Source organism: Colossoma macropomum, unplaced genomic scaffold (assembly GCF_904425465.1).
Source record: "Colossoma macropomum unplaced genomic scaffold, Colossoma_macropomum, whole genome shotgun sequence".
NCBI classification, from domain to species: Eukaryota; Metazoa; Chordata; class Actinopteri; order Characiformes; family Serrasalmidae; genus Colossoma; species Colossoma macropomum.
Window position 1 is genome coordinate 16,529,989 of NW_023494807.1, and position 25,303 is coordinate 16,555,291.

Below are 25,303 nucleotides of genomic sequence, written 5' to 3' on the forward strand. Positions count from 1 at the left end.
AAACTTGTGCGTGTGCAAGCGCCTGTGCGTGCGTGTCCACGTGTGTGTTTGTTTTTGTAACTGTTCCAACAAAACGTCCAGGGAAAAAACAGGGCTAACCTTATTAAAGTTCTTTTTACAAAGGCATTCCATTTTTCCAAAAGCATTCCAAGCATTCCATTTTTTTCCACACAGAATGGTCAGTACCATTTTCTTTTGGTTACAGAGGTTACTGTTACAGTTAGGCTTAGAATTGCTCTTTAAAATTCTCATTACATGTATGCATGTAGGTAGCTCAGTGTATATAATACACATGGGTCACATTATTGTTACGTAAAGATGCTTATACACAGTACTGTCCAACTGTCAGAGACCACCTTTCATTTATTTAGTGCTCAGTCAAAATGGCCATTAAATTATTCTTTTTTCAGAAGCAGGAAAAAAGCAGAAGACATATATTAAACAGAAAATTATGCAGAAGTCTCAACAACTAATTATAATATCAAATATTTCATTTGGATTTTTTGCATTTTCTGTTTTTTTTATGATCCAAGTGACCCCAATTGTAGTGGAAGGATGGACAGAAACACCCGTGGATTTTTTCAGATTTGAAGCAAGAGTGGAACTTGATTTTCTCCTCTCTCTCAAAGATAAAAGCTTTAAGTACTGTTTATCTGATGGTAACAGTTTCGGTGGTCTACCAGGTCATGTGTGGTTGTTAGGAGTCCCATTTTCTCTGTATCTTTTAATAACTCCATTTTTGGAAACTCCTGCTTTTTCACTTATTCTTCTTCCGTATGCAAGTGGATTATTTTATATCTAATATTAGAAATACCTCCTAAAAAATTAATAGCTTGTACTTAATGGCTGTTAAAAAAGAAATAAATTAAGGGTGGTCTAACAACACGCATGGGGAGTATTATTATTACGTATAAAAGGCACGTGTTTTTGCGTTTTACCTGCACTCTAGCCTCAGTGAGTTTGGCTCTCTGGGCGAGTTCCTCGCGTGTGTAGATGTCGGGGTAGTGTGTGCGCTCGAATGCTCTCTCCAGCTCCTCCAGCTGTTCGGCAGTGAATGTTGTACGACTGCGCCTCTGTTTCCTCTTCAGCGGCAGGCCCGGCTCTGAGTCCACGTCTGAGCCCTCGTCTGAATGACTCGCTAAAGAACACACACACATTTCACACTGACGTGAGAAATGGAACACCGGAAATTCTCATTCACAGCTGCCTTTGGAAGGAATGGAGGAAATTGATGTTCACTTTAGTATATGTAACAGATCAGTTATATATACAAAGTGAAGGTTAGGAAGCCACTATGCTGATCAGAGTGAAAGACCAAAATATACAACACAGACAGAGCACTCTTCAGCCAGTAAAAGTTTCAGCAAAGAAACATATGGACGTGATTGCACAGGGACATACAGTTATGCAATGCTTTCACCTGCTAATGGTGAAATGCAAAGTGTACAGTCACATGCAAAAGTTTGGGCACCTCTGGTCAAATGATTTTTTGTTTGTGATTTTCTAAGTGAAAATATGTTAATACATCTACAGAGAACACACTTCTGCACATTTGCACAATTTAACACACAGTTACTGCTATTTGCTGAATTGAACATATTGGGGGAAAAATAAAACAGAAAATATGGCCTGTTTTAAGTTTGTAACTTGTAACTTTTCAAATAAAAAAGCATGTGTTTCTATGGGTGTTAGGAATCAAGGTGTTTCTATGGGTGTTAGGAATTACCACAGTTCCAGATAAGTGTTTCTATGACTGCTAGGAATCAAGGTATTCATGTAATCCATCAAAATAAATTATCTTGGTCAAAATAATGCAGGCCAACCTTTAACTCCTTAAATTATGCTTGTGAAAACGTGTCTGATTTTTTATTTTTTTAAGCAATACTTTGCTGATACCAATATGATTCTGGTATCATCATGCATTCCTAGTAATATGTTTTATTAATAAATACACAATTGAATCAAGTAAATTTAATGCACTGCCTTTGTTCAAAGCATCAACAGAAGGTCAGAAATTATGGCTGCACAATATATCGCTTGTTAATTGTTTTTACAATGTTGGCCTTTGATATCAGTAATGATATTGCAGAAAGTTTTAATATGCAGATGAGCCCTCTAACTAATAACTGTGTTTTTTAATGCATGCTATGACCAATTACAGTCCCAGATAAGTGTTTCTATTCATGCAATCCATGAAAAGTAAATTATCTTGGTCAAAACAATGCAGGCCAGCTTTTAACGACTTCACACTGTTAAATCACCAGTGCGCTTTGAATATATTGCAAGGTGAATTAAGGTGGACGCTGTATGGCGTGTGTGAGTGGGAAGGTGCTCAAACGACTGTATATGACTGTGTGTCTTAAATCAAATGAAAAATGAAATGTGTATAATTATGTGTAAACAAAAAAGGACTAAATATATAGAATTACTACACAGAATCAACAAGTGTTTTCTTTTCCAGTAAATAATATTGCTTTTTCCTACAGATGTTTAACTCTAAATTCACATAAGAATACACACGCAGATGCATTCGTACGCACATGCACAGACACAGATGCATGCATGTGCGTATGCATGCATGCACACACACACCGTGTATACATTTTGGGGGGGGTGAAGGTGCTGTGTTGTTTTACGGGTCATTCGTCAGTGAGACTGCATTTCAGCTCAGCATCTCTGAGGAGGAGGTGGTGGGGGTGCTCTATCAAATAATGATTAGGCCTCTCAAACTAGCGTGACAGCCTGCTATTGTCCAATAATACGCCTCGAAATCCCCAGTCCCTAACACGCAAACACGGCATCTGTTTCGTCTGACACTAGCCAGCTCTTTTCTCTGCCTCCTTTCTCTCACTTGCCCCTCTCCCTGCGTCTCCATGGTCCGGTCCCAGATGGGTGAGAACCAGCTGACCCAGACGGATCCTGTGAAGTCTAACTCTCCACACAAATACATACACTGTGACCACAGAGGCTAAAACACATTCTTTACAAGGACTCCTAACACTGGCAGAGACATGTTAGACAGTAGTGCCACTTTAAATGATCAGTTGAGTTACCTCGATTATAATGAAATACATTACGTCAACACAATTATTGATAAATTAAAGTAAATTGAAAGACAGACTTGTGTTGATATAATATGTAGGGATGCACTGATATGGGGATTGTAGGCTGATGCCAATATCTGATATTTTTCTGTATATATCTGCTAATGCAAATACATAAACATTTAGAAAATGTAGAAACTGGGTCTACATGGATTAGCATTATGGAAAAATATAACATTTATTTCTATAATGTAACCAATGAGTAAAATGCTCATTAGCCCAGCATTGCCTAAACATTCTGCTCTTCTAGGGCTGACTGCACCAGCTGTGTGTAAGATCAAATGTTGGCTAGTTATAACACAAATGTTTTCTAAGTTCAGGTTTATGCATTACTAAATTCTAACAAAGTGCACCACACAGACTAGTTTTTACGTTAAGCTTAGTAATTACAAAAAATTTACAGCTACCCCTAAGCAGTTGTAAGTTTTTGGGAATCCAAAGGAAACCTCATAGGTAGTTGGTTAGCTAAGCTAAAATCAATAATACTATATGTTGAGTTTTATTCAGTTCGACTTGTACACACTCTTCTCTTCTATACTGGATATTCTTCTTCCATGTGATACACAAAAGTCTGCCACATTTCCCTTTATGTTTTGGTTCTGAACATGTTATCATCATGTTAAAGTGACATATCCATTAGATAGTAATTATTTGCTAAGGCATAACTTACAGACTGCCAGTGCAACTGAATTTAGCAAACAGATAGTGTACAAACTTTCACAAAAATGGTGCAACCTAGTGCTAGAGTGCAATAAATATGCCATCAAATGTGAAAGCGTGTCTGATGTTTCTAGTTTCTTTACTAATTTCATACACTGCCTTTTTCCAAAGCATCAACAGAAGGCCAGAAATTATGGCTGCACAAAATATCGCTAATTGTTTTTACAATGCTGGGCTTTGAAAAAAGAATTGATATTGCAGAAGGCTTTAACATGTGAGTCCTCTAACCACTCACAATGTTTTTTTAATGCAGGCTGCTTTCAATCACAGCTCCAAATAAGTGCGTGTTGGTCATGGTATTCATATAATCCAACTAAAGTGTATTATCATGGTCAAAATAATGCAGGCCAACTTTGAACTATTTCACACTGTTGAATCACACTTTAAATATATTGCAAGGTACACTAACAATTTTGTAAATGATCCTATATGCTATAGTTACACAGGTTTGACAGTAGTCACATTCCATTGTATACAGCATATTGCATTATGGGTATTTCATGTCTATTAGAAAATATCCTTTGTACACTACCTATTGCAGTGCATTGTGGGATTCTAAGACTGCACTAGATATTCTCCACTGTGTTTTCTACTACACCACATTCCCAAAATCACACACTATATAGTGAATAGGACATAGGTTTGGAGATAATTGATAGTGTCAGCTGCTATTTGCATTCCTACAGTTCAGCAGGTGAGAGGAGAGAGAAAAAGAAACAGAAAGACAGAGAGAGAGAAATAGTGCGGACAGAATGTATGAGAGAGACAAATACAGAGAGAGAGAGAGAGAGATCAAGATTTTGAGCTTTAATTAAAAGAGAGGAGTCACGCTGGCAGGGGAGCTGCGGTGCTCCTGGAGCCGCACAGGAAATGCTCCTGCTTTCTGCCAGCGTGGGTTTCACTAGGCATCTCTCAGGGATTTGGGGGGGGGGGAGGGGGGGTGAGAGGGGAGAGAAAGAAAGAAAGAAAGAAAGAAAGAAAGAAAGAAAGGAAGATAGAAAGAAAGAGAGAAAAAGGGAAGTGATGACAGAGAAGCGCTTTATCTCTTCACATGAGGGCCAACAGGTTTGACAGCCGTCTGCCTAAGGCCTACAGTAGCTACAGTAGCAAAGAGCCTACAGTTGCAGAAGCCCTTTCCTTTCACGCCACTTATGCCTAAATAGAATGGCTATTTTGAGAGGTCATAGCATGTAATAAACGTTACCCACTAAGAGTGTCTCCTCAGAATCGGCAGAAAGTACCAGGAAGATTCACCCACCATCTTGTATCTCTTCCAATTTTAGCGCAAAATAACAGATTTGTTATACTACACTTGCAAAAACAAACACTCAAAACCAGACAGGTTTAAAAAAGGAATACTCTAGCTTTGCATCTGTAGCATATGGTCAGTTACTACAACAATAATTTTGATGTGTTTTCCTGTGCTTCCTAAAAAAAAACCAGAAAACTTTTTGACTCCAAAACACTTAGAATAGCTGCTTATTTGAAAGACAATTATGATAAATAAATACTAAGCCTGCAGTTTATGAGTTAAGGAGTATAGGGTAGAGAAGGGTGAAGAGAGGAACACTGAAAGCCTGAGAGAGAGAGTGAGGGCGAGAGTGCATGTTAACTACAGAGTTTGAAGCACAGTACTTGTGTTTCTCTCCTCCCTTTCTCTCCTTTCTCTTTCTTCTTGGAGTTTTTATTATCTGCAACTATGGTGAAAACACTCCATCATGGGCTCTGAGTTAATGGCAAATGACACTGTTACTTTTGTCATCCTCAGTTCGCTCTTTCCCTCTCTCTCGCTTTCTCTCCCTCTCTCTCCTGCTTCGGGAGTTATTTTGGAAGCCTTTTGTTGGCCTATGTGGAGAGGCCTGTGGCTGAAGGCTTTGGAGTCTGATTTCCACGCTCCATCTGTAGGATCCATCAGAGCTGGGCAGGCCGGCATTCAGGCCCCTGTCACCTGCCCGGCGGGAGGGGGTGGGGGAGGGGGGCACAATGGGGGCAGGACATGGGGCCAATGGGGGCTCCACGGGGGAACAGCGGGGGGCCGCCCCCCGATCCTTCCTTCACTGCCGCCAGGGGGTTTACGTGGGGTGGGGTGGTGGTGGTGAAGGTAGAAGTTTTAGGAGAAGTTTTGAACGAGAGACAGAAAGAGGAAAGAGAAAGAGAAGATGGTTCTAAACCTTTACTCATCTAAAACATGTATGGAGGTCTATGATGCCATATTAAAAGGCTAGCGTTCAAGTGAACTTGGTACTATATCTTCTTTTTACAAAAGGCTTCAAACTCTCGTAAAACAAGTCACCTAAAACAATCCAAACATTTCTATATAGGTGATTATGTGCCTTAATGTTGCCCCTTTTATGAATGTGTGTATGGAAGTCCACATATAAAACGGTTAGTCTAGAAATAAAGCTGTTCCTAAGCCCTTCTTTTACGACTGAATGCGCATCCATCAGTATCACTTTGGCACAATTGTAAACAGACAGGCCAAATAATGAACCAAGACTGAGCTAAGGAAGGGAGAGAGGCCTGAATTAGTCTAAAGGCATTTGAGGAATGGAGACTGCTTTAGTCTGAATGGAGATTCAACTTACAGTTAGCTGTAGAGCCAGGCCTCATCCATTATGTCAATTTACCTCATAGACAGAACACCACACACTACTCCTTTCTGTTTCCCAACAGTTAGCTCCTGTTTCTGCCGTTTACTGTATGTTAATGTTAATTTACCTTTTAGACATGAAGCAAGACAGTAAGACAGTAATCTCCCCTTAGTCTATGTTTCTTTACAGCCAGTCCCTGTTATATTTTGCTACACCCCAGATCCAACAGCATGGTGGCCAGAGGTCTAAAACAGCACACAAATTAGAACCCGCATTGATCGCACACGTTTAAGTCAAAACGGATCAAGGCTGGGTGGATAAGATTGTGGATCATCATGAAGAAGCCAAACACTCATTTGAAAATCATGTTGTTCCATTGCACTCTGCATTCGTCACGCCACAGCTACAGACTCCAAAATGATTTCAGCAGCACAATTTCATTTCTTTTAAAGGAAGATCTGTAACTAAAGAACATTTGGCACCACATGCATAAGTCTCCCAAAGCCCAAACTAAAATCAAGCCATCTAAAATCAGGACATCTTAATCTTCTCTTGTATAGCTTGAGGCAGATAGCATGGTCTGCAAATATGTATGCAAATGTGAAGATGGGATACAGTATGGGATAGATGCATGGAAGAATGGATGTTTGGATGAATGGAGGGATAGCTGCTGTAAGAAGATTATTTTCATTCATCTCCTTCATTTTAATCAAATAATTTATCTGTGAATAAAAACTTTTTCACTGCTTGTTATCAAGTACATTTTACATAATTTACCAAAAGTAGTTCTTTGATGGCATCTCTCCAAAGAACCCTTTTGACAGCTTTATTTTAAGAGTGTAGATGGATGGACGGATGGATAGATGGATGGTTGGATGGATGGATGGATGGAATGAAGAACAGTCAGATGGAGTTGACCCTGCAGAGTGAGTGTTCTCATGGTCTTTGGTAGGCGTTTGAGGCTTCTCAGTGAAGGAGGAAGTTCTTGCTGATTTCCTGCAGAGTTGCTGCCAACTTACAAAACCAGGAATTCATCATTTACACCTCCTCCATCACTGCCTGCTCCAGATCCAGACAGATCATGGGGGACATCTCTTTCTCATTCCCTACACTTTCTCTCTCCTTCCATCCCTTTATGTTCCCTCTCTTCTTTAAACTCTTTGTCTTTTGCTTGCACTGAAAGCAAGCCAGTAGTGACAGCTCAGTTAAGGACCAAGTGGCATTTCCCTCCTGACTTTGGACAGAGGAGGAAATGAGGCTTTTAAACAAAGCAGCTGTCCTGCTGCAGAAGACTAAAACTCATTCCTGTTTGGAGGAGAAAGTAGGAGAGTCTAACTGTACAGTTGTATTGGGCTTGCGGCCGCAGATGCTGTGTTTGTGGGGGCAATAATAACAATACGCTTCCCCCGCTGCTGCGGTGCAAGGCTATTCATTAATCTGACACAAGGTGCATGCCTCCTATTCTAAGAGGGCATTTGTATTCAGAGCAGTCGCTCCTGGAGTGTGCATAGAGACACACACACACAGCACACAAAGGACAAACACTGTTAAAAGCCTCACAGACCTGAAACCAGCCTTACTATTTATCAGCCTTCCTTCAGAGTAAGAGAGAGAGAGAAAAAGAGAGAGCAAGAGTGAGAGACTACCCTGTTGAATAAGTTCCACCTGCAGACTGAAGAATGTAGAACAGGGGCAGAGAGAATTCCACTGATCCAAACAGCCAATGCAAGCAGGCAATGCAAGGGGCCCAAGCACCTCAAACCAGGCCCAGAAACGCAGTATAGACAGGAGGAGACTTTGTTAACTTTGCCATGTTAGACTTGGATGTGAGACTGGAATGCTGGGTTTTCAGTGTTTAATCAGTGTTTCTTTGCTAGTGTGTTTCACACACATACACAAACACGTACCCATAATATGGGTGTTTTATGTAAATGTGCACATAGATCCGGGGTCACACTTCTCTATAAATATGTTAAGGAAATAGGGTAAACCACACTAGTAGCAACTGAGCCAGTGAGAGGATGTTTGAGTGACACAGCAGATTAGGCCAAACTGGGGAAAAAAAGAACTGAAAGAACGCTGAAAAGAAGGATTCAGGGAAAAGAGAAAAACAGTGGGAGAAGTTGGGGAAAGTAAAACTAAAAATAAAACAGAAAGGGGAGGGGGGGGGGCAGAAAAAGAGCGAGGGGTGAGAGACATAGGGAGAAAGAAAGAGAGAGAGAGAGGGAGAAAGTAGCCATCTGGGCCGTTTATAGCTCTTGGTAGGGGGAGAGCCATCTCCTCCTGAGGGGCAGTTAAATGGCGGGGTAATTGAGCTAGTGACATGTGTTCAAGCTAACGAAACAAAAGGCAGAAGAGACAAATGAAGCATTTATTTGCACAGTAGAGGAGTGCTGGCCCTTTGGGCCCTCGGCCCCGTGTGCCACTGCTGGAGTGTATTAAGGAGTATATAGAGGGCCAGCAGATGCAGAGAGAAGAATGGTTAAGAGACTGATTATGAGTCCATCTGGGGCTGGCATTTAGTTAAGAGGGTGGACCAGGGAGGCAGTCAGCTTGCTAAAGAGACGACCTCTCCAGCTGCCATTGAGAGTGAGGGAGAGAAAAAATGGTAATGCAACAAGCTACTGTGCTGATGAACAACCAAAGTAAGCCAGTAATCCACAATGTCCACACTAACATGCAATGAAAGAAGTAATGCACTGAATTTTCTCGATTCAGAAGTGCACGGCATTTCCACACCATTAAAAAATATTACAAAAATACAATGACTGCCCAAATGAAACCAACTGAAAAACAAAACTGTATTACTGTAGTCTATTTTGTCCATGTGAAGTCTAGGTGAAAATGATCTACACACTTGAATCTATTAAATTCAATGCATTACTTTTTCAGTGTCAATAGTTTTACAGCTCTTTTTTACAAAATAGGTTGCAGAAGCACGTGTTGAACAAATTTCTCCACCTCACAATAAATTGGTCAAGCAGCATCTCACATAGCATAGGAACAAGAGCCCACAAGACCCCACAAACCCATTTAGGAAGACATAAATAAAGCTTATTTGCCTTCACACTCCCTATCAGGCCTACAGTCTTATGCAAAATTTGGGTGCCCCTGGTCGAATAACATGTTTTGTTGGATTTCTAAGTGGAAATAAGTTAACATGTCCTCTACAGCAGTGGTCAACAACCCTCCTCCTGGAGATCTACTTTCCTGCAGAATTTAGTTCCAGGCTGCATCTAAAATGCAGCCTCTTCCTTACCTAACACTAATGTGTCTGATCCAGCCAATCAAGGACTTCCAAAGAAGTTGTAGAAAAAAAACTGTAGCAGGTGTGACAGATTTTGATTAGGACGACACTCTGCTGGTACTCTCCAGGACCACAAAGAACACACTCTACAAAGAACACACTTATTTGCTAGATTTAAAAAAATCATAAAATGACCAGTACAAAAGCTAGCACATTTAAAAAGTTATGCTTTCTTTTTTTTTAAAATGTTAAACTTAGCAAATAAAAATGTCATATGTAAGTTTACTGTAGAGGATGTGTTAACTTAGAAAATCAAAAAGCATTAATTTGATCAGAGGTATTCAAACTTTTTCATACAACTATTTGCATAGTGAATGTTTTTAAAACTTTTGAGGCATGGAAAGTTTTGTATATTAACTGAACTACACCTCTTCACAAACACTCTATATTTGCTCTCAATTATTTGAGTAACCCGTTAGCTCAACACATACAAATAAATTAGTTGAGCAAATCATTTGAGTAAACCAAACTCAGTGCATTTGCACTGAGCCCCCTTACACCTACACACTAAGTTTTACACATGAGCCAAGTTAACCCAAAGAAAAACACACTCCTTCTAGTTCTTCAGCTTTTGTCTCTATACTTCATCTGCCATCAAAACAGTATTCCCATATCTATCTATCTATCTATCTATCTATCTATATATATATATATATATATATATGTATATATATATATATATATATATATATATAAATATATATATATATATATATGTGTGTGTGTGTGTGTGTGTGTGTGTGTGCGTGCATGTATATTCACTAATGTATTACATTACAATACATAAAAAGAAATGTAAAATTAATTTAGAATACATTCACAAGTTCTGTTAAATGTTTCAAGAAAAATTCCTTATGATTACAAAAAAAATGTAACTTTCTTCTCTCTTACCACCTGTTTCACACTCCTCCGAGCGACACTGAGATTAATTACTGACTCATCACATTGCAAATTGATTTATCAGTCTACTCAGGCTTTGGCAGGAACATCAGTGTTTGTGAAGAACCTGTCAATTGAGGACTTTTTACAATTCAAACTAGTATGTTTGCCACATGCTGTGTGAATAGTTAATAATTCATAAACAAGCATTTAGTTGTTTCTTTTGAATATTGTATGTTTTTTTTATTTCGTGGATAATTATTCTAAAAATGCAATGCAAAAAAAAATGCAAAAAAAGTAACTGTATTCTAAACACTGCCTTTACAAAATGTAACTTTGACTAAATACAAATATTAAATTTTTGTATTCTGAATATGTAAAAAAGATTGTCTCCCAAGCAATTTTGGAGCTTTTCTATTGGTCCACTTATCATGAAAGTTTCACTTAATCTAATGGGCAACTGCTGTATTCAAATCATTCAGAAAACTAGAAATCGCAAAAAATGAAGACACGTTTCTTTTGGACAGTGACGACATACAACATCAAATTTGCCCAGTGCAACAGTTACGTATATACGCACATTTTATATGTTATGTTTTCCAATATGTTAAACTCAGGAAATAAATAGAAAGTGTGCACTAAAAATGCCATATTGAAGTTGAGTTGAGGATGTGGTAACTTGCTTTCACTTGGAAAAACATTGAAATGTAATTTGACCAGCTGGTGTTTAAGCTTTTACATCTGACTGTAGTTTCAATAGAATTGAAGTGTGAACCCACGTATGGGTCCTTGCGGTTCACAGTGCCAAACATGAAGGCATATGAATAATCAGAGAATAAAACTCTTCATGGGGTTCCTCAAAAATGCCTGGGCAATCCTGCCATGTTTAATCACGCTTAATTACAAAAAAAAAAAATGCCGTTTCACCAGGGGCACACAAACTTTTGCATACAGCTGTATATATTTCAACCAAGCCCTTTGAATCAGAGAAGACAACATAGAATCATGCAGTACTCTCAATTCTTACTTTGTTCCTGGCCAAATGAAGCTTACAATGGCAGGTTTATATCAACTCAGTTTGGCCAGTGTGTGAGGTGACTCCTCCACAGACCACTTCATTAACATATAAATGTCTGTAAGTGTACATTAATATGTTTCAGAGTAACTTTCTAAGACACACTGTTGCTGTTCTGTAAAGATATTTCATATCAAGATTTTTAAAAAGAACAAACAAATAGATACACAGCAATAAAAAAGGTATACACTGGATACAGGCTTTTACAACAGTTGAAATACAGTAAGTTTTCTGGACATAAATCCAAAGCCAACAGTGTATTCATCTGGTCTGCAGCAAATCAGAAATTACATATTAGAGGAAATGATGGAAAATCTTGCCTGAGTAATTCTTGCAGTTTCTCCCAATCTTTTTTTTCACCTACTCCTCAAAATGTCTTAGCCCTGTTTCAAAACAGTGGATTCGATTGTTTATCTCAACTTTTACTGCATTTCACAAAGGTGCACCCACCCCCTCTGTGTCTGTCTGTCTCTCGCTCCACTCACTCTTTCTTTCTAAGCTCAAGTTCCAGAATCACTTGAAGGAGTGAGAAGTGAAGTTCCCCGAGTTAAGTGATTGACAACGTTGTCTAGCTTTTCTCAATTAACCACCGTATTGTGTGTGTTTATAGGCTGGCCCCCGCCCCTTCGACCTCTCCTCTCTCCTCCTTTTCATCTGCTGCTCGCACTAATACTTCCAGAGAGAGAAAGAGAGAGAGAGAGAGACAGAGAGAGACAGAGAGAGAGAGAGAGAGCTCTATTGGGAGAGGAGCGCCTATTCTCCTTGACCTTCCATTGCTCACTTTCTCTTTCAGCCACTTCAAACTGTCTTTGAGCGGAGTGGAGTGAAAGAGTGGAGTCCATCAGCTCTCGGGGGCTGGACCCGGGCACAACCCCAAACCCCCACTTCAAAGATGCCCTGCATTCATTAATTGTCCTTTGAATTAATATCGGAGGATCACAATGCTGGTGCCACAAGAGAAAGAAGAAGCAATGAAGCATAGAGTTGAGCATTCATTTGCAGATAAGCTAGCTAGCTCAATGTGTGTGTGTGTGTTTTGCTTGAAGTCTTAAAACTTGTAGCACAAAAGTAGCATTTTCTTAGAGAAGGCAAAGAGAAACAGAGGTGTTTAAGAAAAAATAGAACCACCCCATATAACAGAATTAATTAATAAATGTGTACATTCTGGTGCAAAATACTGCATTTTTTCCTCTAATAAAAATGAACCCCTTGAACTGAAGGCTTTTTACTCAGTTATTAAAGTCATGACTTATAATTCAATAGCTTCTACAGTTGATATGCTACCTACTATGAAGCTGACATATATAAGGTATATACAGATGTATACAGAAGCTTGGGCACCGCCGGTCAAATGACATGTTTTGTTGATTTTCTAAGGGATAATAAGTGAACACGTCCTTTACAGAGAACACAGTTTAATGAATGACTGTGGTTTATTTGCTGAATTTAACATATTGGGAAAAAATATATCGTTCAAAGAAAATCTTTACGGTAACTTGGTAAAATGGTAACTTTCTAAGAGAGAGCAAAAACACTCTTAACTTTTAATGTAAGTTAATTTAAAAAAGATTGTATCTCAAGCAATTCTGGAGCATTTCTACTGGTCCATTGATCATAAAATGTGTCCACAATTTAACGGGTATCTGCTGAGTTCAAATTATGCAAAAAAAAAATAAAAACAGGAGATACTTGGATTTTCTTGGACAACAATATTAAACATGAAATTTGGCCTGTGCAACAGTTATTCCACATTTTCTATTTTATGTTTATAAAATGTGTTAAATTCATCCACTTGGAAAACCAGGAATGTTCAAACTTCCGACTGTGAACTACACCAACAGTTCAGGTGGAATTGGAGTGTGAACCCGTGTACAGGTCCTAGCGGTTCACAGTGCCAAACTTGAAGGCATCTGAATAATCAGAGAATAAAACTCTGAACCTTCTTCTACGAAGGCTATAACAGCATAACACAGGGTTACGCAAAAACGCCTGGGCAATCCTGCCATGTTCAATCACGTCCAATTACATTTACAATTGTACAACCCTCCTTCACGATACATGGAGAAGACTCTACATGTCAACTTCGCTCTGCTCTGACGTACATAAGATTCCACATGCAGAACGAAGGGATGGAGAGGAGAGAGAGGACAGTGGGGTGAAGAGAGGCCAGCTTACTGCTGCATCCCCCTGCCTGCAGGGCTTCGGAGTCATGACTGGGAAAAGCATTCCAGAAGGAAGAGTAGGCCCCTTGTTTATTGATAACGGAGACAGTCCTCGCTCTCTTTCTCTCCCTCACACACTCTCTCTCTCCCTTTCTCTCTCTCTCTCTCTTTCTCTCCTCTTTCTTTCTCCCTTTTTTGTGCACATCACACAAAAGTGCTCTAAAAATGCATAAAGCATTTACAAATAGACTAGAATAGAACGGTGCCACAAAGAACTGAGGAATATTCCACAAAAGGGGGCTCTTAAAGTGAGCTGCTGTCATCATGACCATAAAATGTATATTTTTGGCTTTCTCAATTTGTATATATTTGTCAGTGGCGTTCTGTTTTCAGCCCCGCAACAGTATCTCTCTGTATTGCTCTGTCTTTTTGCTGTTTTTTTTATTCATCTCCCTCTGTTTTTCTGTCTCTCTCTCTCACTATTGAGCGAGCTCCTTGCCAGAATAGTGGCGAGCCAGCACCCCCCGCTTTATTTACACAAACAAAGTCCTCCTCGCTTTCCTGGACAAAGGCAGCTAAATCTTTCATGTTTTGTTAGCAGTTGATTCTCTCTGTCTTCCTGGCTATTGGCCTGCGCGAGGGACAATGGCCCCGGGAGAATGGCAGCAGATTGTTGGAATGCTCCTCAATGAAACTAATTATTACATGTTGACTGCGTTCACCATGGCACGTCTGAAAGCACTAAGCTTATTCAATTGGCCTCCGCGGGACTCCCTTTCAGACAGAGGGGAAAAAAAAGGAAAAAAAAACTTGATCCCTTTGACTGTTTGTATTTCTGAGTTTTCTTTTCTTGCCCGCCATAAATGAAAGTCTGAGGGAGAGGGGGCCAGTGCTCTTTGATGACTTTAGTTACTTTTAATTAGCTAAATGAGGCTCGAGGATTGTCCCCTTTCCCAAAGTTAATAGTATAAGAGGAAAGAGCGGATGCACTCATGCGAGCTCCTCTTTTGTGCAAAAGATTTTTATTGATTTACACATCACAACCCTGTCGGTTAGGGGAGCAGAGAGCCTCCGCAAATTTTCTTTCAATAGTTTTTAAACTTTCCTTGCGCCTCAGGTAGCAGTAAAATTGCAGCGAATTCAAGAAAGGGCAGATTTTATATGAAAAATGCAAGTAATATTAAAAAAATAATAAATTCGAAGTGACAAATTCAGAATTTTATCCTCTTCAAATGTATTATTATATTATCAGTTTTAAGACTTTGTATAGCATTGCACACTATACTATAGTATAGTGGGGCAAATAGTTCTGGTAGCAAGAACTTATTATTTGTTGAATTATTTAACAATTTCTATGAAATTATTATGTAATTTAATGTGGGCCCACAATAGAGAACAAAATGCAACAGTAATGCTGCTAGCTTAAGTGAAAAAGTGCTAATACACCTTTTCCAAACTCAAAGGTCCCTAATATGCACATATCTATTCAGTAACTATTCAAGCAACCATTAAATTCCAAACAAACAGTAGCACCTTCCAAATGAAACCTTCACTGCTACAGAACTGACCTGCAAAGCTCTGCTAACTTCAGTCTGTTAGCCCGCTGCCCCGGCTTTTCCCAGACAAATAAATCTGCGGGCGCTCGCTTTGATCTCAGCACTTAAAGAGGCCCAACAATAGGTTTTGAGGAGCGGGGGCCCCGGGGCCAACAGGGCCTTCTTACCGACAACTATAGACTCAGCAAACACCTACTTAATCAATATTTGGTCAGAAACACTCCCTCTTGATACGGAAAACACCCTTTTCAGATTTTAATTGAGAGCTGTAAAAGGCAAGAAGAAGAAGCGACCAGAAGGCTGACGGTCAGAGACAGCAGAGTGAAATACTGCCACAGCCATGTCGCAGTAAATAAACCGAAAAGACAAAAGAGGGGAGGGGACTTTACAGTTTGTCAATAGAGATCAGGACACAGTGGAGGAGCACTCAAGTTTTTATGATGTGCTCACATTTGCATGCAGACAAAAGCCTGAGTCAATTGTTTGTTTGTCAGTCAGTCAGATAAATACATACAATGACACTTTCATTTTGTATTCATATTCGTACAACTGTTGCACTCATTACTTCTACTTACTATTCAGAGAAGCCTGAAACCTGAAGTAAAGCTGTCGTTAATTCAGTGAATCTATGGCTCTAGAAGAAGTCAAAATGTCTACAAAAAAAAAAAACTAAATAGAAACCAAAGTCCTTAAGCACTAAGGTCCCTATAGAACTGTGGTAGGACTTAAGGTTCCTGCCTAATTCTGTCACTGAGATGTAAACAAAGTCATTCAGAGTGGTTTGATGTGAAATGGTTCATTGTAAAGAAACTTACCAACTCACATTTTATTTACAGTGGTAATGATAGGAACCAGGGGTCGCAATGTCTACAACACAAATATAGCTATTGTATTTACTATCCGAAACCACCAGTGAACCTACACTAGTCTTCTGAGTTTTTATATGTAATGTTGATAATGTTAGAATAGTGGAACATTTAGAAAAGTAATTTTTCTTCGGGGAATATTCTGCCTTATAACACCCTGCATGTATCCTTCCACCATAAATGGGTTTAAAAATTTTACATCAAAGTCCAAAATTTTGTTGCAAAACTACTGTAAACACTGTCTGAGAAAGCAAGCAGTGTGTCCATAACCATTTCATGTAATAACTTTCCACAAGGGAGCTTTCAGAGGTGGACGTCTGGTTCCTATCACCACCAGTGTGAACGATTCTGACTCGGTAAGTTTCTCTAGAATGGAGCATTACACACCAAAGCTTTGTTTACATTTTAACCATTTAATTACACAGAAATTTTGAAAAATCAGTGAAGTACATCCAGCATCTATCAGCAAAGGAACTGAAGTTTGTTAGGCTTTTTTCTTTTTGTGATGCTTTTGGTCTAAAATAAAAAGATAAAGCTTTAAAGTGAGAAGTGCAGCAACAGTAAAGCAGTGCAGGTGCCAAACTAACAAAACAGATTGAAAATGAAATCCGTAAAATGAGGAACACTGAATGAATTAAATGCAACAGTGTACAAAGTATTAATTTCTTCAAAGATACACCTCAGTATAAGTAAAGGCATTATTTGAAAGTACTCAAATCTGTCAAAAAGTTCATTGAAACTTAATTGTACGGAAGCAAGTAAGTTGAACTACCCATTTGGTTACTATACATTCCTGTTACTATTTTACTGTGTATTCATTATTTGTTATTTTAATATATTTTAACATATTATAATGATTTAAAGCTGTAAACACTTGAGTCCATGACCTCTATAAGAAGTCGTCTTCTCTAGCCTCATAAACACCATCCTGAAGACCATTAAAATGCTGCAGGAGTTACTTACTAATTATTAGCCTACATTACAACAACCATCAATAAACAACATCAATCAATAAACAAAATCATCCACCACTTTGAATCTAAGAGTGAACAACTTTAGGCCTGGTTCCACTGCTCTATTCTCCAGAGGATCTGAACAGCGACAGTGTGTGTTCTCAGTTTGGGAACACACGCCCCACGGCCATCAGCTCTCACACAAACTCCTATCAGCTCTGTATCCGAAAAAGAGAACATATCGAAGGTGGGTTGTTAAACTAATTGTGAAAAGAGAGAGAGGAGAGAGCGCCCCAGGCAGGGAGGAAGGGGGCGGGTTTGGAGGGGGGGGGCTGAGATGAAAGTGGAGGCGAATAAAGGGCTCGGTTTAATCTACTACAGGGGTTTTCATCGCCATGGCTCAGGGTAACGTGGGCTGTTTCAGTGCGGCCACTCCAGCCCTGATGGCCAGAGCAAACTTGAGAGTTTGAGGAGTTGGAGGTTAGAACAACTCAGGCCCTGGATCAGTTTCAATGTTTAAACACAGGGTGCATTCAAGCTGCAAGGAGTACTCTGCAAACGCTTGTTTATCCCAGTTTCAGACAATATTCACTAGTGTATTCTTTCTAAATGAGCAAAAGGAAACACTGCACACTCTTAAAAATAAGCACAGAGAAAGTGTCTTTGGAACGATGCCACAGAAGAACCACTCTTGGTTTCTATCATAATATTTCTTTTATACTTCTATTCTTTTTTGCTTCTATTATAAGTGCATTTGCAGTTAACAGGTTTTCTGTTCTCTTTTTAAGTTCAGAGAAATGTGTCTAAATTATTGGCCATAGCAAGTGACTGTGTGCTATTTATTCTTCAATGGCATCAATCCTAAGAACCTCTTTGGCAGCTTTATTTTTAAGGGTGTTACAGTGTAACTGAATTTCCAAAGTTATTTTAAATGAGAAAAATGTCAGCAGTAATTGAAAATGGGAAAAAATGGGTTTTTTATTCAGGCACATGACACAAGCCCACTGTACTGCTGTCCTATGATATCTAATACACTGACTTTGCACATATAACACCTCATAACACCTAACACACTATCCTATAATACATAACACACAACCCCATAATACCTAACACACTGACCCATGATACCTAACACACTGTCTTATAATACCTAACACACTGATTTATAAAATCTAACATACTGTCCCTAAAAACTTAACACAGTGTATCACAGTACCTAACGCGCTGTCCTAAATTACCTAAAACACTGTCTTATAAGACCTAACACACTGTCTCAAATTACCTAGCATGCTGGCTTATTAAACCTAACATGCTGTCACATAACACCTAACACACTATCTCATAATACCTAACACACTGTCCTAAACTACCTAACACTGTCTCATAATACCTAACACACTATCCTCAACTACCTAACATAGTCCAATAATACCTAACACACTGTCCTAAACTACCTAACATAGTCCCATAATACCTAACACTCTGTCTCAAAATACCTAACACACCGCCCTAAATTACCTAACATCATAATACTTAACACACTGTCCTAAACTACCCAACACTGTCTCATAATACCTAACACACTGTTTCATAATACCTACCACTGTCTCATAATACCTAACACACTGTCTCATAATACCTAACACAATGTCCTAAATGACCTAAAACACTGTCATATTACATCCAATACACTGTCACATAATACCTATCACAGTCTCATATTACATAACACAATGTCCCAGAACACCTAACACACTGTCCCATATTATCTAATACACTATCCAATGTTACCTAACACACTATCCCATAATACTTAACACACTGTCCCACTTTACCTGATGTTTCAGTGGGGGAAATGGTCTTGCCCATAGTGTTTTACTATGCTTTATAAATGAGATAACGTTTCCATGAGTAAATAGTATTTGTAAACTCCATTATAGAGTTAAACACTTGGGAAGTTTTGATGGCATTCAAGACCCAAGAAAGAAGTATTTCAGTATATAAGGTTTATTATGCTGACCTCATCAGTTTGGTCCACCTGCGTCTCACGTAGGAAGTCGGACACAGGTGGACCAAGTGTGTGTAATGGGACACTGAATAGTATTCAGCACTGTGTTAGATATTACAGCACAGTGAGGAATAGTGCGTTATTCTTTTATTAAACTTCCCATTCAAAAAATATTTTTTATTTAATTAGTCTATTTACAGCATTTCCTTTCGCGAATACACCCGTAAGCATGATCATAAATCGGAATAATCAAAAGTTTCCTCGGGTGTCCTCATTACCTGATATTCCTCAATCCACTCTTTGAGTCTCAAAGGACGACTGAAGTGCTACATCTGTCTTATTAATCCTTTCATAAATAATAACCCGCCTCACTGAGAATATAGAACTATTTTATATTCTAAATCTAAAATGAACGTGAACTTATCTTCAATCTTCAACTCAACAGGTCCGCTTATCAACAAGTGTGAGTTAGAGTTCTGGCTCATTCCGGCCCGTCCTGAACGCTCTCGCTGACTTATTGTCCCTCTGGGTTGTGAATGGCATTTTTAGCTTTTAGTAAAGTCTCCATGGAGATATTCTGCAGATGAAAATGCTCTAAAGCTGCTCTTTTTTCTTGAATAATTCATCTCTCATTGGCCGTCCATAATGTTCCTCTGCGCGCCTTTTGTTGCCCCGTTTTCTGCCCCTTTTCTCTCGCGCGGAGCCGCTGCAGCGCGAGGCTCTTTTGTGCGTCATGGACTCGCGCGCTTTTGTCTTCCAAGTTCATCCGCGAGTCGCGCGATTGTGCGCCGCTTTTAGCGCGAGCCATTGCTGGACAAATGTTTGGTTAGTGTTTGGTTGAGCTCATTCACACACACACACACACACACACACACACACACACACACACACACACACACACACACGCACACGTGCGCGCGGCGGTAACCTGCAGCCTGCTCACCGGCGCCCAGCAGTTCCAGTTCTAACTACTTTCACATATTAACGGTTTCTTTAGACCAGTCCTTCAAAATGTCTCGTGAATTACCTGTAAACTGACTGCAGAGCAAAACTCTGCTAACCTGCACAATTCAGTCTTTTACAACCTGAATTCATCCCAAGGAAAAGTACCAGCACTCCTCGATACATATGTGTCCGTTCACCACTATATATAAAATCAATGCGTGTATAATTTATCTAATAATACAGTGTCTCCAATAATACAATCATACAGTCACTGCTGAATTTCTAAAAGGCTACAGTAACACATATAATACTAATACATCTTAGTAGGCTGCTAATAAGTACTGCTGCTATACTACTACTACTACTACTACTACTAGCTACTACTGCTATAATAATAATAATAATAATAATAATAATATAATAATAATAATAGTTGATTGATAAGTAATAACAGTTCTGGTGAAATATAGTGCTCACTTGTTGCATATGCTAATGCATATGTTCGCCATCATGCAGCCATTGATAAGGGCGAGAAGAAAAAGAGAGAAATTCGTTATAACTCACATCTGTCCCCCAGAATGCCATCGATGCTGTGTTTGGCTCTTCTCTCGTTTTCTTCTATCTCCCTCTTTTCGATCTCATCATCGTCCTCTTCATCCTCTCCGTTTGCGCCGAACTTACAGCGCATTATGCGGCTGATGGAGCTAACTGTTACAATAATAATGATAAATTCGATATAGATATTATTTTTCCCAGTTTTGCCGCATAAGAGTGTATAAACTGATTAAGCAATTGTTGTATATATATATATATATATATATATATATATATATATATATATATATATATATAATAAACTATAAAACATAGCAAACTATAAAAAATAGCAAAACTATTCCTAATAAGTTAGACCTTTAGTTAAATTTTCCATTTGTTGAATTCTCACTTGTATTTTTTGTATTTTTTATTTAGTATGATAGTATGTAGGTGATGCTAAAGGAGCCTTGCTAACAACTGAGACCTGTTTAGTATTTGAGGCTCGTGCTCTGTTTAAAAGTTTAAAAGTTGTTCGCAGGGCGGATTATTCTAAAGAGCCCCGTTCTTACAGAGCCTGTATTTCCACTCTGAGGCCCATTAGAAGGAGGTAGAGAGTGAAACAGTGTACAGAAGTGTGTGTATGAGTGTGTGTGTGTGTGTGTGTGGTGGGGGGGTGGTCTGTTACCTGAGGGTACAGTGTTTCTGTCACACACTCCGTCCTTCAGCAGCTTGTCCCGGATCTCCCAGCTGAACATGCCCGGGTTCTCGCGCTTATACTCCTCGATCTTCTTATCCACGTCGGGGTTGGCGTTCTGCTGTAAATGGAGATCATCAGAAACTAAATATCACTGTCAGAAGGTGAAGCGCGACTCCACAACAGGCAAACAGCGACTGAGTTGATAAAAGTGGACAATTCACATGCTTTACCCAAAAGGTCCTGCCCCCAAGATTAATAAAGAATTTTTAAAACAACACAAGTAATATTTAAGATAATAATTCGATGAATAAATAAATAAATAAACAAACTCCCCTCAAAAATAATAAACGAACATTTTAAACTTTCTTCTAACAGTTTATGTAATATTTAAGACAATGGTTCAATAAATAAATGAACAAATAAAATAAAACTCATAGAACTCCCTTCACAACTAATAAAGTAACAACTTTCTTTTATCAAACACCTTTACTAATATTTAAGACAATTCAATAAATAAATAAATAAATAAATAAATAAAAGCTCTCTGTAAAAGCAAATAAAGTCATATTTTTTTCCTTTGTTTTTATCAAATAACTTATTCTTTAGGACCACAATTCGGTAGATAGATAGATAGATAGATAGATCGATAGATAGGTAGATATATATATATATATAGATATATATATAGATATATAGATAGATAGATAGATAGATAGATAGAAAGATAGATAGATAGACTGACAAAACTGTGCTTTGAATTGACATGAATAAATGTCTCAAATGGACATGAATAAAATATATTTCATCAACACAATAATTGCCAAAATAAACATATAGAAAATCAAATAAACTGTGTTGCTGTACAATTTTTGTGTAACCACTTCATACAATAAAATCATGAACGATTTGTCCACTGTATATAGACTTAGCTGAGAGAAAAAAATTTTGTCTGTATGATCTAAAGTAAACTCGTGCTTAATTATTCAAGCAAATGTTTTGGGAGAAACTGTACAGAAACGCAAAAAAATGATTCCTCCATTCTAGAAACGAAAAATACTTATTTACAGAGATCTGTTATATACTGCACACGTCCTGGATATTCTTATAGCAGCTTATAGATCAAAATCCTCATAGCTGACTTTACTTTTGCAGTGTTGAATGAACTCTTACAGCATTAATTTGTGCTCAGCTGGACTTAAACGAACGCTGCAGGTGTTCATTCAGTACTGTAGGTATTAATTCAACACTGGGAGTTTTGTTTCGCGCGTGCATTAAACACCCTGTTCAGCACTGCGCCTGTTCTGAACCTGGAGGAGACGAAGCGTGAGAACCTTGATCGGTTGAGCTCCTACAGTACAGGGTTCTCGGCCCGGCCCGCAGTAGCCTACCTTGGGCTTGCTGCCCCCGATGGCGCCGGGTCTGATGGAGCCGGTCTCCTGGTAGCGGCACAAGATCTTGGAGACGCAGCCGTGAGACACGCGCAGCTGGCGGGAGATGACGCAGGGCCTGATGCCGTGGTGCGCCATCTCCACGATCTTATGGCGAATGTGGTTGGGCAGCGGGCGGCCGTTGATGAACACACCGCCGAGCTGGTTCACACGACCCTGTCCTAACGGCGTGGAGACTGAGAGCAAGAAAACAAACAACACTGATTATTATCACAAATATTATTAACGTAATGAAAATAGCGCATTAATAACTAATTCAGCTCTACGATGAAGTCTGACTACAAAGTTTTTAGAACTAAAGGAGAAAGTAAAACTAATGAAGAGTAAATAAGTAATGTCATAATAATAATAATAATAATAATAATAATAATAATAGAAGTTTATTGAATGACTGCTTATGAGTGCACATTGTTAGAAAATTGCTGTTTTAATTTTAAACGTTACCTTTAAGTTACCAGGCTGCCTTGAAAAAGTTCTGAGCCTCTAATCTCAAGTTAACAGAACAAGAATGTGTATCGTAAGTTCTACATGAAGTTCAATAAACTCAAAATTTTATGCAGCCTGCCTTGAATTGAGGCTTCACAGCACAAATAACGGAACCAGATGGCTGATCAGCCTGTAACCTGTTGCTGTTACCCGTTTTGTTCCCTCCAATCACAAAAAAAAATCCTAACTGAAACTGAACATATAAACCGGGACGCTGAAACGCTTTGAAATGCAGTGCGCAGTCATATTCACTTTATCACATATTTACTCTTTAATCACTCTTATTTAACGACAAAAGACACACTTTCTTAGGACTTCGCCCCAATACTTCACTGGGGCTCACAGTTTGAACTAACTTTATACAATCATAAAAATGCAGAGTGGTTTGACAATGAGCGACGCTGCACCGCTCTGAGTGTAAATAAGCCAATAAGCCCCTCTTACAGTGTCCAGGGAACTTTTACAGGGTAGATTTGTGTGTGTTATGGTTTCTGCCAAGAGACCTGCAGCATGAAAGATGTACAGTTTGAGGCTGCGGCGTTCAAAGCCAGCGCTACTGCTCCTCTCCCCTCCTACCTTCCAGCGAATAGCCCCCTCTCGGGTAGTTCTGGGGTGGCGTGGGGCGCATCATCCTCGGAATGCCCCCTGCTAAGGCGGCCATAACTCCTGCTTCTCACGCTCCGCACGAAAAAATTGGGGAAAGAGTGGACGGTGAACGTGTTTTCACAGAGGATGGGTGTGTAAGTGCTCCACTTGTGGCTCAAGCCGGCGCTGTTTGATCTCTCCGGTTAGCGAGAAGACGCCTCAGAAAGTGTCAGGGTCCCCACAAAGTCAACTTCGACACGAAAACAGCCGGTGAAGATGCAAATCCTTCCGAGTGAGGTGGCGGGATATTATCCAGGCAGGACGGACAGCTTTTAGCTGAGAGAAGCTCAGAAGTGCTGTCGCTCTTCGCCCGTGTTGACACGCCTGTCGCTCAGTTTGAGCCGGGCGCTCAGTCGCTAAACATTTTATCAGTCGTTGAGTTGTTGAGTTGTAGCTTCCTCAGGCGCTTCGAGACCTCTGATTGGTCGACGGAGGGAGGGTCCGCGCGACCCGACGGCGCTCTCTGATTGGTCCACGGGCTGAAAGTTTCTCGCGTTGTGACCTCGAGGGTTCAAGGCGATGTTTCACTGATTCTTGTTTAAGACTCTACGTCGCTAACAGAGCTGCGAGGAGCACAGAGCTCTGAGGATTTGTTGGTGAAGAAAAACCTCTCCAGTTCGCCTTTTCAGCCTCGTCTTTTCCACGTTAGTTGCGAAACTGTCCTGAATGTGGAATTCGGGTTACTTCAGCATTAAACTGAGGGCTGACTAAAAAAACGCCCAACATCCGCACCGACACTCACTCGGAGAGCTGCCGGTTGCGGCAGTTGCTGCTGTACTTTGGGCTTTTTGTGGTGTGTAGAGAGCGCAGAGCTGCTGAAAGGAGCAGGTCTGGAGGCTCTCAGCAGGGTATGACGCCGAGAGAGCCGTAAAAAGTGTCTGTAGAAAAAAGGATGCGATTGTGAAGAGCCCTTATTTATAACTCTGTGACATTCAGTAGGCCTATACACCTTCTCTCACTGCCGCACTCTGGCTTTGTGTCTTGCAAATTACTCAGTTTATGCTGCTCAGACCTACAGCGCTCTCTCTCTCTCTCTCTCTCTCTCTCTCACACACACACACACACACACACACACACACACACACACACACACACATACTCACACACACACTCACACACACACTCTCACAGTGTCTTTGGATATTTAATTTACTTGGCCCAGACTCTCTCTGATTCAGTTTTACTTCCCTCTATCCACTTTTCTCTCAGTATTACGCGGTTTCTCTCTTTGTTTCTGTTTTCTTTCTTTCTTTTAGATACTCATTTCATTCATAGGCCTACAGCTCTCTCTCCCTCTGTTACTTCTCTTTCCGACTCTCAT

At 39.6% G+C, this 25,303-nt stretch overlaps 1 protein-coding gene across 3 annotated transcripts in view; it reads right to left on the reverse strand.

Moving 5' to 3' along the window:
• The window catches only part of pax3a (paired box 3a), a 38,380-nt gene extending 14,048 nt beyond the window's left edge, over window positions 1–24,332 (reverse strand). Inside the window, exons 1-5 of one of the 3 annotated variants that reach the window (XM_036556573.1) lie at window positions 23,914–24,332; window positions 22,792–23,027; window positions 21,392–21,518; window positions 20,734–20,877; window positions 939–1,138 (exon numbers count right to left, since the gene is read on the reverse strand). In XM_036556573.1, coding sequence (XP_036412466.1) covers window positions 939–1,138; window positions 20,734–20,877; window positions 21,392–21,518; window positions 22,792–23,027; window positions 23,914–23,998 — 792 coding nt within the window. In that variant the 5' untranslated portion in view covers window positions 23,999–24,332. Of the gene's footprint in view, window positions 1–938; window positions 1,139–20,733; window positions 20,878–21,391; window positions 21,522–22,791; window positions 23,028–23,913 lie in introns of all 3 variants that reach the window. The other 2 variants (XM_036556576.1, XM_036556575.1) reach the window with 2 other exon arrangements.
• Window positions 24,333–25,303: the final 971 nt, after the last annotated feature.